General features: G+C 32.1%; 1 protein-coding gene across 1 annotated transcript in view; it reads left to right on the forward strand.

Annotated features, from left to right (window-relative positions):
- Positions 1 to 16,644, forward strand: part of LOC127707310 (mannan-binding lectin serine protease 2-like) — a 132,629-nt gene that overhangs the window by 31,780 nt on the left and 84,205 nt on the right. Inside the window, exons 3-4 of the mRNA XM_052211859.1 lie at positions 9,670 to 9,842; positions 14,345 to 14,457. Coding sequence (XP_052067819.1) covers positions 9,670 to 9,842; positions 14,345 to 14,457 — 286 coding nt within the window. The remainder of the gene's footprint in view (positions 1 to 9,669; positions 9,843 to 14,344; positions 14,458 to 16,644) is intronic.

The following is a 16,644-nucleotide window of genomic DNA, read 5'->3' on the forward strand; positions in this document are numbered from 1 at the left end:
CATAATAAAACTATTACTTTCACCAGCAGGACTCAGATATACTACTAGGATCACCCTGATTTCTTCCGTTCGGCTGTAAGAACCGTTACGGTAATAAGGGTACTCATTTTCAGTGTGACGGATGTATAAATACAAAGCCACACCAGGCCGGAATTGGTATGTAAATACAATGTTTAGTGTTTGGAGAGTGCCATAATCTCTCCAAATAACAGAAGCCTTGTATTAGTTTACTGGAGGATCAATCGGTGACATAGTGACCTAGCAAATATATGTCACAGTCTTACATAATCTCTTGTTACAGCGTCGGTCCAAAAGGACAAAATATAGCAAATTTATTCAAATCTTCCAAAATTATGATGAATGAACAGGTTAATATAATCTGGACACCTAAGTTACGTCAAGACATGTTTTAATTTACGTATTTTTTACCACAAAAAGGCCATTTCGCACATAATGTTGATATATGAGCAACTGAAACACATATTATAGTGAAATATCTGTTTGGGTAAAACTGTTGCCCATATCTAAATAGTAATGACTAGATCTCAAAATGAGGCTATTTTAATAGATTTTGCTGTTTTGCATTAAATGTAAGAAAATTAAAGCCTTGTGACAAATACGTAACACAAAAGTAAATAAACAGCTGCGCCATGAGCGCATGATACGCCCGTCGTCTTGTGTGTGATTTTTTTTTGCAATAAGCATAAATAGTTTCTGACATACGGCGTGACATGCGAAAACCCCCTTTTTTTTTTACAAAAAACTCAATATCTCTAAAATAAAATTTTGAATCAAAACCAAAAAGTATACAGATCTTTAGATTAATATAATTAAGAAGTGTGTAAAATTTTAAGCAATAATCATAAATCGTTTTTGAGATACGGCGCGACATGTGAAAACCCCCCTTTTAAAAAAAAAAATCAATATCTCAAAAATAAAGTTTTGAATCAAAACCAAAAAGTATACAGATCTTTAGATTAATATAACTAAGAAGTGTGTAAAATTTTAAGCAATAATCATAAATCGTTTTTGAGATACGGCGCGACATGTGAAAAATCCTCCCCCTTTTTTTACAAAATACTCAATTACTCAAAAATAAAATTTTGAATCATCACCAAAAAGTATACAGATCTTAAGGTTAATATAACTAAGAAGTGTGTAAAATTTTAAGCAATAATCATAAACTGTTTTTGAGATACGGCGCGACATGTGAAAAAAACCCTTTTAAAAAAAAAAATCAATATCTCAAAAATAAAATTTTGAATCAAAACCAAAAAGTATACAGATCTTAAGATTAATATAACTAAGAAGTGTTTAAAGTTTTAATCAATAATCATAAATTGTTTTTTAGATACGGCGCGACATGTGAAAAAAACACAAACCTGTTTTAGTTACTAAGTCCCGTAACTCAAAAAGTTTTAATCTTATTTTCACCAAAAAGTTTACAGATCGTTTGACCATCATAAGAAACAACTATATTAAGTTTCATGAAATTTGGATAAGTCATTCTCAAGTTACGGTGCGACATGTTTACGCCGGACAGACAGACGGACAGACAGACGGACGGACAGACAGACGGACAGACAGACAGACGGACAGACAGACGGACGGACGCCGGACATTTGTATACCATAACACGTCCCGTCAAAAATTTGACGGGCGTATAAAAACCAATTCTTTCCCAAACAAGTATTGTTAAGTTGACCTCCAATCACTTAAATGTGAGCCATCGAAGCTATCACTTTTCCTTTTTCTTACAAAACTACATAGGTTATACGTGTCTTAAAATTGCAAAAACAAAAACAAAATTTAACGATAGTTAGGCGAAAGTGTCCGTGTAGAAAAGAGGGCCTTGCATATTTGCCTTGTCGCGTTCTGCCACCAATTAAAATTTTTATGTCATTTATTTCCCTTACTAAACGTGGATTTTTATGAGGATCAAAGCTTACTCTGGTTGCCGAAAAAGAAAAAAAGAAACAAAATCTTTTTAATATATTAATAGATTATTCTCAAAAACTACTAAAACTCAAAAAAGGAAATGCCTTCAATATCTGCCATTTTGATCGTCATGGAATTGACTTTTAAAATTTTTGTTTCTATATATTTGGTTAAAACCTATTTTTTTATTGATGCGTAAATTTCTTGTTTGATTAATGTCGTTACGTAATTCCTGTCTTAAACCAGACACACAAAGGAAAGTCGGTCTTCTATACAAAGCAAAATAGAGATGCACGAAATGTTTCTGTTTAAGAGCCGTTGAATCCATTTTAACTAATATAAACCTAAAAACTCATCAAATATTCCTAAAAGACTTCTACTGATAATCTAAACATGCTATTACAAATAACAATTATAAGTAATAAAAAAGGGTTTTGTTTGAAAGTTCGAAAATAAATTAACAATTCCTAAATAACTGTCACGAAATTCTTGAGTAAACAGACAAGACCATTAGTTGAATATTCAACTAAGATTATGGTACATTAGAAGTCCGAAAATAGTAATAAAGTCGTCAATAAAAAATCATTCTTATATATAATTATTAAACAGTTATTTTAGTTTATATATCCGTGGTCGATTTATCTTTAACAATGTTTTGAAAGTGTATAATTGAACTAAAATATAATAATCAGTCGTTTTTGCGTTGTTTTTTGTTTGTTGTTGTTTTGTTGTTTTTTTTTTTGATTTTTCAGGGGGTGGGGGTCGATCTCAGTCACGATTGACCATTGAATGTAAAATCTTCTTCAAAAATGACCGAGTACACATTTTCTAAAGCTAAACAAACGAAAGTTTTCTCTGACTAATTACAGGGTATGGCGGCAATGTCCACAATTAACCAAGTCAGGAGGCTGTTGCTTGTTACTGCATGTCAAATTTGTTTTCGTTTGTTGGTTTGTACATAAATCATGCCGTTGGTTTTCTCATTTTTATTGTTTTACAATTTGTTATGTTGGTGCCTTTTTATAGGTTGCTATGCAATGTGGTTGGTTATTGCTCATTGTTGAAAGCCGTACGGCGACCTATAGTTGTTAACATCTCTAATGGATAGTGGTCTCACTAGCCATCTTACCACATGTCCTTAGTTTATAAAGGGTAAAAGTACATTATTCAATTTCTTATATTGTGATCAGCTGTCACACGAAAATTGGTTCTTTATTCCAAGTTTATTTTGAACAGTGCTATTACATTTAAGAACCAGATCATGATTGTTTATCAATTGCTTACGGTGGTAAGATCGCAAACAAATAAAAGTACATGTTGTATATATATAGTTTACCAGTGTCCAAATCTCATGTATACAGGAATTATAACGTTCACTTATTTTTTCTAAATATAAATGTAATGTAGAAATGAAATAAGGAATATTCTTCGAGTTTTTTTTTTTTATATTGTTATCAATTTCTATTTTTCTTAAATGCTAGAAACAGGAAGACAAATCAAAATCTAATATAACGTTTTGAGAACTAAAAATGTACGACTACAGTTTGCAACATGAATAGATATATGAAGATGTGGTATGAGTGCCAATGAGACAACTCTCCATCCAAGTTACAATTTATAAAAGTAAATCATTATAGGTCAAGGTACGGCCTCCAACACGGAGCATTGGCTCATACCGAACAGCAAGCTATAAAGGGCCCCAAAAAAATACTAGTGTAAAACCATTCAAACGGAAAAACCAACGGTCTAATATATATAAAAACGAGCAACGAGAAACACGTATGAACTACATAAACAGACGACAACTACTGTAATCAGATTCCTGACTTAGGACAGGTGCAAACATTTGCAGCGGAATTAAACGTTTTAATGGTACCAAACCTTCTCCCTTTTCTGAAACAATAGTATAACATCACAACATAGAAAAACACACTATAAAATATCAATTGGAAGGCTTGACTCAATCAAAAAACGTAAATTAACACACAATGAACGAATAAATTTGACCTGTGACACCTGAATGCAAATACACAGTTGATAAAAAATTACAAGGGATAAATAATTAAAGTAAAAAGTAAATAAACAGGTTTAAACAAAGTCAAAGCATGATATCACTCTGAAATTTCAAACAATTTATAGAAAATCATCACTTTTGAAGCAGGAAAAAGGTCAAAGAAAACCTTATCAACAAATGAAATTTCCTAAACTGGAACTTCGTATTACAGTACATTACATAAAAAGAATACCTTAAGATTGCCAAAACAATACAGGAAGTTACTAGTGTGACGTCCATTTTCATTGAACTAGTACACATTTTTGTTTAGGGGCCAGACGAAGCCCGCCTCCGGGTGCGGGATTTTCTCGCTGTGTTTAAGACCCATTGGTGGCTTTCGGTTGTTTTCTGCTCTTTGGTCGGGTTGTTGTCTCTTTGACACATGTTTCCATTCTCAATTTTAGTATGTTTTTCAAAATTAAAAAAGTGGGACTTATGCTACGAAGTATTAGCTTATCATTTATATGTATTTTTATCATTATGAATATATTGAGATTTTGGATAAACGATAATATCACAGCATTGAGAGATCGTCATATGGTTTTCAGGAAACCAAAATTGAATAATTTATGAACAGGAACCCTTGGTTGAGAAGTTTGTGTAAAAAGAAACCTGAGCACAAAAATTATAGAAAACACTTAATTTTAAAGGGACGTTTTCAGAGATGCCGTTTTTATTTCTGTCAGACTTTGATTTCAATCCCCATATATTGTCTTTGTTGAAAAGTTTGCTCATGAAAATATAAAATATATACGAGCTCGCTTTTAAATGCTATGAGGTTATGGTATATAAGCGAAAAATCCGTTTGGAATGGATTTTCCTTTTCTTTTTGTTTATCTTCTATCATGACATGTGACGCATTAATAAAAATGATATCAGAATTAATGTTGCCACACAGAAATAAATCCAGCGGAAATATTATTGAATGTAAAAACCGTTTTCAAAATGAAAATAATTGGATTGCTTGAAATTTACAAACAAATTCACGCTGCATGAAAATATCTCTTCATGTATAGATAAAATGGAGATTAATATTCTATTATTGCAGCAAACCAAATCGGAATCGTTTGGTGTTGTACTTATTTAATCATAATTTGAAAATACCCCCGTGTCGTACACGTAGAAATTCACAAATCACAATAACTATTGTCTCTATTATTTTTATAAATATCATTTTCATACCTTCATAATAATTCAACACTTAAGGCATATATATAACTTCTCTCTGTTGCGCTAACAATGTTATATATTTCACTTTTAAAAACCAAATAAATTGGAAATGAACTCGACATTTTGATACGTTATAATACCAAAGTCAAAATTCACTGACAAAAAATGTAGAAAGGACAGTTGCATGCATAACATACAAAAAGAATTCCCACAGTATATGCTGGCCGGACACAGTAGGTTTCAACTTACGATCATGCGCAGACAGAACAACAGAGGATGATCAGGTTCTGACAATTCATTCTAAAAACTAATCTAATTTTGGTGAAAAACAGAAACAAATAAAAATTCAATTTTACAATACGTTTAATAAAAGTATATGTATACGTAATGTTTGCATGAAATAAACAATGGCGCGGTTCGGTAAATGGGAATGAATTTTGCACCATTGAAACAGTGACAATTCCAGTAAAAGCCTGATGGATAAACAGTCTAATCACGATGTTAATATCATGAAAGCATTAAATACAATGTTATCTTAAACAACTCACGCTATTGTCAGCAACAAATTGTGTCTGAAAACGCGTTTTGCTGTTACAGCCTACAGTTTTCCTGGAGGCAAGGACAGGTTTAAGGTTCACCCGGAGGACAAATATGGCCGTGTTTACAACTCAAGGTTTACTCTGAGTACAGACAAACCTGTGCACCTTGAACAGTAACGATATTTCTATATTATTAAATATCCAGGGTACAGTGTTAGTATGTATGATCCTCTGAAGAATTTTAAATACATAAACGGATTGTGAATACGGTATTTTAACGGTATAAATACATTATGGATGTTACACATGTACAGGCAATTATTGTGTTCAAAATCAAGACGAATTTGATTATAAGAATTACGAGGTTGGATAGATACAAAGGCGGATTTAGGGGCAGCCATATATCTTTTTCCTCAAATTTTTAGGTTTTATTGACTTTAAATTTGTTACCGTCTCCTTGTTCTGCTGTGATAGTAATTTCAGGTTTTATATTATCGATGATAATAATCTTTGGGTGCAATGTGATTAAAGTGGAAATCATGTGTCTCGCTTCGCTAATATATTTGTTGTAACATTGGAAAAACGGAAAAGATAATTATGCGTGATACACTTATTTCAATTGTAAAGGGATGATTAACTTTCTCCGTAACAACATTTACATCCGTTTCAACAATATATTCTATTGTCACAATTGTTATAAATTCTTATTGACACAAATTGTGCACCTGTCTAAGAAGATGTATTCCTTGAATTGATGAATTTATTGAAAAGAAAGTTACATGAATGATCTGCACTTTTCTATGCACAAATTTCATCAATTTACCTAACTCAAAGATGAATTCATCTAACACAGTTAATGTTGTCCTAATCAGAATCTGATCTACACATTTTTCAAGTAATTGAAAACAACACTTTAAAAATGTCGTAAAGCTAAATCTATATATACTGATAGCCAAAAGAAATGCAACATCTACATTTAGTCTCATTTAATAAAAATTCAAACCAACGGATCTTCTTTCGAAATTGAACAAACGTCGTAAGATTTTGAAAACTGTGTAGGATAGTATGCATGCAGTAAATTTCCAGATATTTTCAGAGACTTTCGATTTTCAGATTTTAACGTCTAAAAATTCCTTATTTTAACCAAAAATTGAAATTTGCACTTTGAATGGTAAATTCTCGCCTCTATGAACCCATATAGCGAAGATTATTAAAAAGTAATGCAGATTAACAATTTTCATTTGCATTTGGTAGAGTGTGGTCACATTTTGATTTTGACCTCTATAGGACAAACGCAAGTTTCTGAACTTAAAAACATCGATACATCATACTGTTAAAAAAGAGGGACGAAAGATACCAGAGGGACATTCAAACTCATAGATCGAAAACAAACTAACAACGCCATGGCCAAAATAAAAAGACAAACAGACAAATAATAGTACAGATGACACAACATAGAAAACTAAAGTCTAAGCAACACGAACCCCACCAAAAACTGGGGGTGATCTCAGGTGCTCCGGAAGGGTAAGCAAATCCAGCTCCACATGCTTAAAGTAACATGAAGGCAAATGTTATGGCATGAATTTCGGGGCCTTGTAACGCTGACTATACGGTTCGGATTTTTCTTATTATTGAAGGCCGCACGAAGTTTGAACTCTGGTGGAGAGTTGTTTCATTGGCAATTATACCACATCTTGGAATTTTTATAGGCACTTGATATACTAAGTTACAACAAAGGACACGACTTTAACGTTCGTAATGTCAAACTTCCTCATTGGCGATATCCTTTGTTTCCATCTTACGGTGGAGTTATTTTCCAATTCCATCAGTAATCATTTGTCTGCAGCAAAATTTAACACATAATATTAGATCTGTTATTTATGTATGTCACGATGTTATAATTAGCACCAGCACAATACCTGCAAAGATAACGGTAATCAAAGCAAAAGCGTTATTATATGTAGTGGAATGGTCGTTATTGGGTTAGAAGTAAGCCAGTCAGGTAGAATGAGACTTAAACATTCTATGTCAATACTCACAATAGGGCCACGTGTGATGACAGTAGCTCAAGTTGTCGTTTGCGACAGACGTGACAAGAATATGATTTTAATCAAATGTGTATGTGGAATTTTATTTTTGCCTTAAAGGCACTTTAACCTATAATGGTTTACTTTTACAATTTGTGACTTGGATGGAGAGTTGTCTCATTGGCACTCATACCACATCTTCTTATATCTATCTGTCATACGCACTTTCATTATAACCCTTCAACTCGGTGTTATTCTTAAAAGATCATTAAACTGTGGATCGAGTTCTAACCAAACAAAGACATAATATTCCAAAATAAGGATTAACTTCGGCCTTTCAGTTGATACTTATTCAAATACGTAATTGAATATCATTATAGTTTATAACTGTTTTGTGCGTAGCTAGAAACGTGAAGATAATATGTTGTAAGCAAAGTAAAAAGCTTGAAAACACAGTTAGTCTAGATAAATATATTGTTCTTGACGCCCTCTTCTTTTCATTTATAAATTAACATCATCTTGTTTCTTTCGAAAGTTATTGTTTCTAGAACAAAACATTATATATGCTCATTAGTAAGTCTTTATTTGAATAGTGTCGCAAATTCTAAGGTCAAGTGTCGCAGATTCCAATATTGCGATAAAGTCTATTTAAAAAAAACAGAACGCAATTTTTAAAAATGGCTGGAGATGATTTTTTTCATTATTTTTACGCTCTCTGTTGTAATAATGAAAAATATTGTGTAGGCACATTCCTATTGTTTAAGACTTTATGTTGACCTGTAAATGCATTTTGGTTATATGTTTCGCTGGGTTGCTTTTTCATTGACGTATACCCAAAATCTTCTTTTATTTATCCACTTACAATTGCCATTTCAACTTGCAATTTTGCACTTTTACATTTTGCCATTACGAATTGTTTTGTACGTATTTAATACCAACCAATATGCAATTTGTCTCCTAAATAAATAAAAGCATGAATGTCAAGAAGACGAAAGCAACATGTGAGATGGCAATATAGAACGTCACATTGATCAATCGATTTAAGAAAAACATGCACAGTAGTAAGCGTTAACGTGACCTTCCACACCTCTTTTCACTATAGAACATTAAGGATGGTTAACTTAAAGTACAGTGTTATCGTTAACATGCTTCATTTGTTGTAATTTTAAGTTTTATTCTGTTACGATCCATTTATTTTGAAAGTTCTTGTCGAATAATAACATTTAGAATAATATAAACAATTTAACATTAACAAATTGACCAGCCCACTACACTATTTTAGACTAATTGCAAAAAAAAAGACACTTGTGGGTGTTTTGTTGACTCAGATATTCTTTCGACTGTATTTTCTTAACTAGAAAAAATATTTGTCTTTGAATCTAATGCTTTAAATTTTGCATGTATTTTATTAGAATGGAAGCGACGTGTAATCAAATCCTAAACACATTAATTGAATTTAAAAGTATGAATAACATTTGAAACTTGATTCTTTGAACTTGTTGAACTAAAACTAAACATACTAATTGGAATTGTTTTTATCTTTTGCGATGGTGTTACCAATCAATTCTATGAATAAAAATGAGCCGTGAGGTATATGTCAATGATACGACATCCCAATGGCACCTAAAACCAAAAGTTATCTACAAGTCCACATATATCGTCTTACTCTTGTAAATATGTTATGTTTTCTACTACCACAGTCAATACATCTTTATTATACGTAGCAGTAATTAATATATTTATTCAATAACAATTACATGTCTTGAAAATAACACTTATGTGTAGGAGCTTTAAAACAAACGGTAATGCTTGAAATGAAGATCGTTTATTTATAAATTTTCTCTATCAAAAATTAGTAAAATGGAATCTTTAAACATAACGAGAAATCTTTTGTTTGAACAACTTTCTGAGTTCTCATGAAAACATTTTTTTTTCTTTTCAGTTGGGACTACCTAGATATAAGAGATGGTGAGGACAATGCTACCTATTCAGTGGGGAGGTTTTGTGGTTATGATGATATATACTTTATATCAGAGTCATCTGCTGTATACATTTATTTCGTTACCGACCAACTTCAAAATTATCAGGGGTTTACACTTGCGTATCGTGAGACGGGTAAGTATCGATATTTTATGATCATCCCAGTGATATCTCCTTGTTCTGGCATGAAATCGTTTACATCTCTAAATTTGCTAGCATAACTAAAACTTTCTGCGTATTAACAAATTCAAATTATACAAATGTATGTATTCAAGACATCTTATGATAACATCGCCTTTTGAACATCTGTATGTCTCATTTGATTCTACTGTCGTTAATATAAACTAGAAACATCTAATTAGGATAAAAACTTATAAAGGATAACTTTTCATTCGTGGGCTATGGTAAAAATCCTTCCACATTTTGAAAATTTAGTCCAAATTCTAAACCAAAAAGAAAACATTTTATAGTATAAATATTGAAGAAGAAAACATTACAATGAACAGATAATGTACATTATTATACTTTATCATAGTTTTTCTTAACCCATACTGCATATCCTTAGTTCAATTAAAGACCAATACTAATTTAAAATTTGTTAAAATTTTTAACCCATATTCATCATAATAAGGATTCTTTTCAGGTCTTTGACACTGTGACTGGACTTTTGGAATTGTTGCTAGGAAGGCAGTCTTTCTTTATCTTCATCTTTTGTTCGTCTTTGTTCTTTTAGCCATAATATTGTCTGTCTTTTTTTTACTAGTTACTTTCAGGATCTTTGTTTCTTTATACTTAGTACATATTATGTAATGCAAAATAATCGGTTAGACGCCTTTTAGTATACTCTAACCAGGAGAGTTTGCATATGATTGCATTTGCACTGCAGTGATACCAGTCTTTACATTGTAAAGTAACGTTAAAGTTTCAAATAAGATGGAAAGAGATGTTAATACTGGATTTTTTAAAATATTATTTCTGTCACATAATCAGATTTAACTCAGATTTTAACTTGAATCTCAAGTGCCGACAAAGTTTTGTCGTAAGCTCGTTTTGTAAAATATAGTCATTGGAGTGGCATACAGATGTGATTCATTTCAGTATATTTCAAAACTACGTTTTGAAGAGAATGTTCAAATTAAAAAAAGTCTACAAAAGGTTATTTAGCACAAGAGAGCGCGTTGACTTTCATTATGGTAATTAGTTCTTAGAGTAATAGCTCTCTCAAGGCTAGATACTTCACTAAGAGCTTTGACACTGTCATATCAGAATTATTTTTTTTCATTTTATACACTTATTTTAGAGCCTTTTCATTAACAAAAACAAAACACAGTCATTTTAGAAATAATAGCAACTTCATCTGCTAATCTGGAATGTATTGATGAACATTTAATTGATGTGTCTGCCAAAAATTTTCATCGAAACCCATTTTCAAATTACTGACAGTATTCTATCAGCAACTTACAACGGGTTCATAATTGCTACGAAACTGCCTACCTACACTAGGGGCTGCGTGTTTTATATATTGATACTAAATATGTTCTTAGGTCTGTTAGAGTACTTGGATGGAGGGTTGTCTCATTGGCACTCATACCACATCTTCTTATATCTATTTACAATAAATGTACCTCTTATACATCCTTGGCTTTCAAATGTTCAGATTTGAGCGTTTCTGATGAATGTTAATCCAGAAAAGCTCTTTGGACGCATGCAATTTATGAAGTGTTGATTCATTTTTTTCCAATGGATATTTCAGTGTCAAAACCCATAGACAATTCAGAGTCAGACCCATATGAATGACTGTTTATTTCCTAGTTTTTGTCAAACAAACCGCCTCTGTTATCCTCGCTTATGTAAAAATGCTTGATTCAAGACAGGACTCAATTACAAGGCTATATTATCAGATTATTACATGGCATTTTTCATATCAGATGTATTATCAGCCCAAGAGCCGAAGGGCTGATAATACATCTGATATGAAAAATGACATGTTATGATCTTTTTATCTTATGCTTCAACAATGGAGAAAAATAACAGTTTAATATATTGATCATTTTAAGTGGTTCTCAAGACGAAGTTCAAAAAGTGAAAAGTTTACGGACGCTAAATGTAACATATTCAATATGAAATTTTTCTATCATATGCACTAACAGAGGAGAAAAACAACAGTATTATGTTTTATATTGACGATAAAAAAATCAACAAAACATAATGAACACTGTAAGTCAACATTTGTAAAGTAGCTTGCTAAATTATGCTGGAAACTGTGAAAAATGCATTTATTGTATCATTTGTTTTGCCTTTTACATAATATATTTTCCTGTTTTCTAATATATGTTTTGTACCCTACTTTTTTGTTATGTTTTTCACTGAAAACGTACCATTGAGGTGTATTTTCTGGAATTTACCGAGTAACGTCGGAATGCTATGCGATAGCGTTACGGAAAGGCATGCGATAATATCCGGAGGCAGTTGATAAATTTTTCATATCAGCCCGCTAAGCACCATTTCGGAAAATATGGATATATTCACGTAAATTTAATGCTTTTATGATACTGTTAAATTTATAAGTTATTTACTCTAAGTATGTGATAAATGATCTTATTTAACACCAGCTTATGAGAAAAGTACAATTAATTTCAGTAAGTTCAGTAAGGTAGTTCAAATTGATCGACATAAGTATAACAAACTTTTAATACTATAGATAATTCTATAGATCTGACATACCTATTAGTTTGTTATATTGGAAAAAAAGCAATAAACAATAATATTTCCAAACATACAAACAGCAGTTTGTTAAGGGAATTTCATTAAATTCAACTGTGAAAATATAAGAATATGTAGTATGATCGCCAATGAGACAACCGTCCACCATAGAACAACAAACGCTTATGTAAATATATACAGGTCGTTATACGGCCATCAATGATTTACCATACAATATGGTACTCTATAAAAGGTCACTGAATACCAATAAGTGAAATAATTCAACAGGGACAACAAACTGCCCGATTTAAGTTAATAAGCGAAAATTATGAAGACATACGGTACCGTTTTGTTTTCTTATCATAATAAGACATCATCGATAAGAAAAAGATTGATGTTTGGTAATGGAAGAAAGCATATTATTAAATGCTCACTGCTAACGTGTTTACAACGGTCAAGGATAAACGAAACTATAGAAAGGCAGAAAAAGTATGGACTAAAAGGAAAGATTATATCCCTAAGTAATAAGACAAATTAAAGAAAGAACAAACCAACAAACACTGAAAAATCAACAGAGAACATCTATCCCTCGCGATCGTCAGGTAACTACTAATGTGGTAAAAATACAGATGAGCTCTTGGCAAACCACAAGTTCTTCATGGCCTCATTGAATATTTCAATGAACAACAAATCTGAAGATTTACCATGTTTGAACTGGATACCTAAACTTCACAAGGCTTCGTACAAACAATGATACATTCCTGGCTCATCTGTATCTTCTACAAAGGAAATTGTCCGTTAGATTAAACAAAATTTTGTCCGCAGTGAAAGAGGGATTACAGAAATACTGTTACACTGTTTACTCTCGTTTTGGCATTAACCATATGTGGATTCTTAAGAATGGAAAATTTAAAATCTCGCTCATTTTCTGAAATAAATTCTATCAAAGCCTTCGACTTTGCCACCTTTTACACCACCATACCACATAAAAAAATGGAAAACCCGTTTCAAAAAATACCAAGACCTAATTGATAAATATTCAGTGTTTTCTTCACAAACAATAAAAGATGGTCTTGAGTTATAGATTCTAGGTTCTGCAGTTGTGTATCTTTTTATGTTACTTTAGTTACCCCGTTATTTATCTCCTTGCTATTATGTTTCTTTTGGTCCTATGACTTATGACGTGAGTCGATATTTATGCATCCCACCATCGGGTTTTTGATTTTGACTTTGCGCATTCCTGGTGCAGGTGTGTCCGGAGGTGCGATGCGGAGTCAAAGGGTTTTTACGGTGTTGTTCTTATTTTGTTTGTCCTTGTATATTTATATTTACTGGGTTTTTACTTTATCGAAAAAGTTTATGCTATATACGGTTTGTACTATCGGCGACAAAGGCTTCTTTTTTGTGGACGTTATTGTCAAATTTACACCTTTGTTGGTGGCGTCTTTGTTAGATTAATTTATATGTTAGCTTGAATTTTTAAGTCAGTTGTATGACTGTGATGTATATTTACGCAGTTTTGGCTGCTGGATCCCAATTATTGTAACATTAAACTGTTATGTCTGTTTGGGTTGCTCACTCAATTTTGTCAATATAACGGAACTATAAACAACTGTCATACAAGTGCGAGGTTTAGCTAGCTTTAAAACCAGGTTTAACCCAAACTTTTCTTGGGAAAATGTCTGTACTAAGTCAGGAATATGATATTTGTTTTTCACATGTTCTGTTGATTGATAGCATTTGATTTTGTCAGTTTGTATGGACATTCCCTTTTTGAATTTGCTATGGAGTTCGGTTATTTGTTTTACCTTTTTATACAGACTATTATGCCTTAAAACCATGGTATAATGATGACTTATTATGACAATAATATGCTTATAGTGTGTGAATGTTTTCGTTATTAATTTGAATGTATTATTCTTTTATCTTTTAAGGAGAGAGAGAGTCTTCACAGTGTAATACTATAATCAGAAGTGAGAGTTATATTACATCTCCGGGATATCCTGATAATTATCCAAGATCAACAACATGTTTATATAGAATAGTTGTAAGTATACATTTCAATTGCCACTGCCTTTCCACTCCTAAGCTGTCCAATACCCTGCTCGGTCTATTGTTAATGAATAATAACCGGAGATAGAAGTTCATTAAATGTTGAACAGATCAATGTGAACATAAAAAAGCTGCCTGCATTATACAGATTGGGAAAATCTGATAAAATTTACTATTATTGAAGCTGTGTCATTTTGAAAGAGATTTTAGCAAAGATTTGGCAAAAATTCCACATGTACGTTTCAAATTTCTTTCTTGCAATCATATTCTCGATTTGATAAAAAAATGTTTTGTCGTATCGAAATCTCCCCGCGCTGTATAAATGGGGAATTAAATTGTATGTCACAATGTGTTATACTTGTACGAGGTCTCAAAGTTCTATAACTCCCGTAAAAATGATCAAATCAAAATGACGATATAATAGTTCACAATATTAAAAAAATAGTCAAAGTCCAATAACTGTCGTAAAAATTGTCAAAATAAAATGACGGTTTAATATAATCAACAACACATTATGATAAACAATCTTTCCAAATATGTGAACTGTCCGTGAAATAGTATCAGAGAAGTTGCGTTCACAAGGCGTTCTTGTTACAATACTCCAACAAATGGTCAAAATCCAATCACTCCCGTAAAAATGATCATATCAATTGGCGGTATATTATGGTCAACTACACATGGTGACAAACAATAAACTCCTGTGTGGAAGCTGTCTGTTAAATGGTCTCCGAGGTTTTGCGCTCACAAGATGACACTGTTAGACTACTATTGAAAAAAGTCCCAAACTCCTGTAATAATGATCGAATCACAATTGAGGTACATAATTGTCAACTACATATGATAACAAACAATCCTACCAAGAATTATAGCTTTCTTTAAAACGTAAAAAGGAGTTCCGTTCGCAAGGTGTTATTGTTACAATATTCAAAAAAATGATCCCATAACTCCCGTAAAAACTGCCAAATCGATCTAAATGATATTTTAAGGTAAAAAAGTACTCTTAACAAGTATGACAGATTTTTGTCAAAAGGTCTCTGAGTTTTGATGTGTTTTATACTGACAGAAGGACAGATAACATTACTATATCATCAAAGCCGCAATGCTCGGGGACAATTAAAGGAATTATAGGATATACGTCAACGAGACAGAAGCTCAACGACATGAATAACAAAACACATCTACAGGGCCACATATAGTCACCAACAATAGACAGATTGGTGTCTATACAATATGTAAAGCCCTTTATCTTCCCGTTACTATAAGCGATGGTAAGAAATATAACAGAAACACCCAAAGATATGTCACCAACACCAAGTTCTCCAAACAACGAAAAACATTCAGAAATGGCATACGACTTATGAGGTTTCTGACTGTGGGTAGGCACAGGAACATCAGCGGGATGATTAGTTTATTCTGATCTCAACCCTCTTCTTTTAATCTCGATAGGTAGATTAACAAAACAAACATAGAAGAATAAACAATAAAAAACAGAACAGTAAATCCATTTAGATAACCACAAAACACAAACTAAATACGAATTATATCATGTTAAAGAATGATCGCAGTTACTGAGGCTCAAAGAACCTAATCTGATGATAAGAAAGCATGCCCTTTTACACTTAATATTGATTGCTGTACTTCACAATATATTGCACACAGCAATGTTACTAACAGTACAGAAAGACATAATTTTCTGCAATGCCTAAACTTACCTTTAATATATGTGATATATGCTTTTTTGTGCTTCTTTGTTAAATATTTGTTTGTTTTTGTTGTGATTAAGATTGTGACACGGTGTTGACTGCTGTACCCCTATTTTGACATTTTTACCTATTATGTCTGTTTGTTTTATTCATGAATCGTTGTCAATATAATGGAATTTGATGCGACTGTCATACAAGTGAGAGGTTTAGCGCTATAAAACCTGGTTCAATCCACCATTTTCTACATAAGAACATGCCTGTACCAAGTCAGGAATATGACAAATGTTGTCCATTCGTTTGTTGTGTTTGTTCTTTTGATTTTGCCATTTGATTAGGGACTTTCCGTTTTGAATTTTCCTCGGAGTTCAGTATTTTTGTGATTTAACTTTTTACAGAAAAACAATTTTAGTATTATAACTAAATTGATACTTATCCCAAAAAAAAGAGACACAATGATTGAACAACCATTGACCCTTTTT

This window comes from Mytilus californianus, unplaced genomic scaffold, assembly GCF_021869535.1.
Source record: "Mytilus californianus isolate M0D057914Y unplaced genomic scaffold, xbMytCali1.0.p SCAF_1, whole genome shotgun sequence".
Lineage (NCBI taxonomy): Eukaryota > Metazoa > Mollusca > Bivalvia > Mytilida > Mytilidae > Mytilus > Mytilus californianus.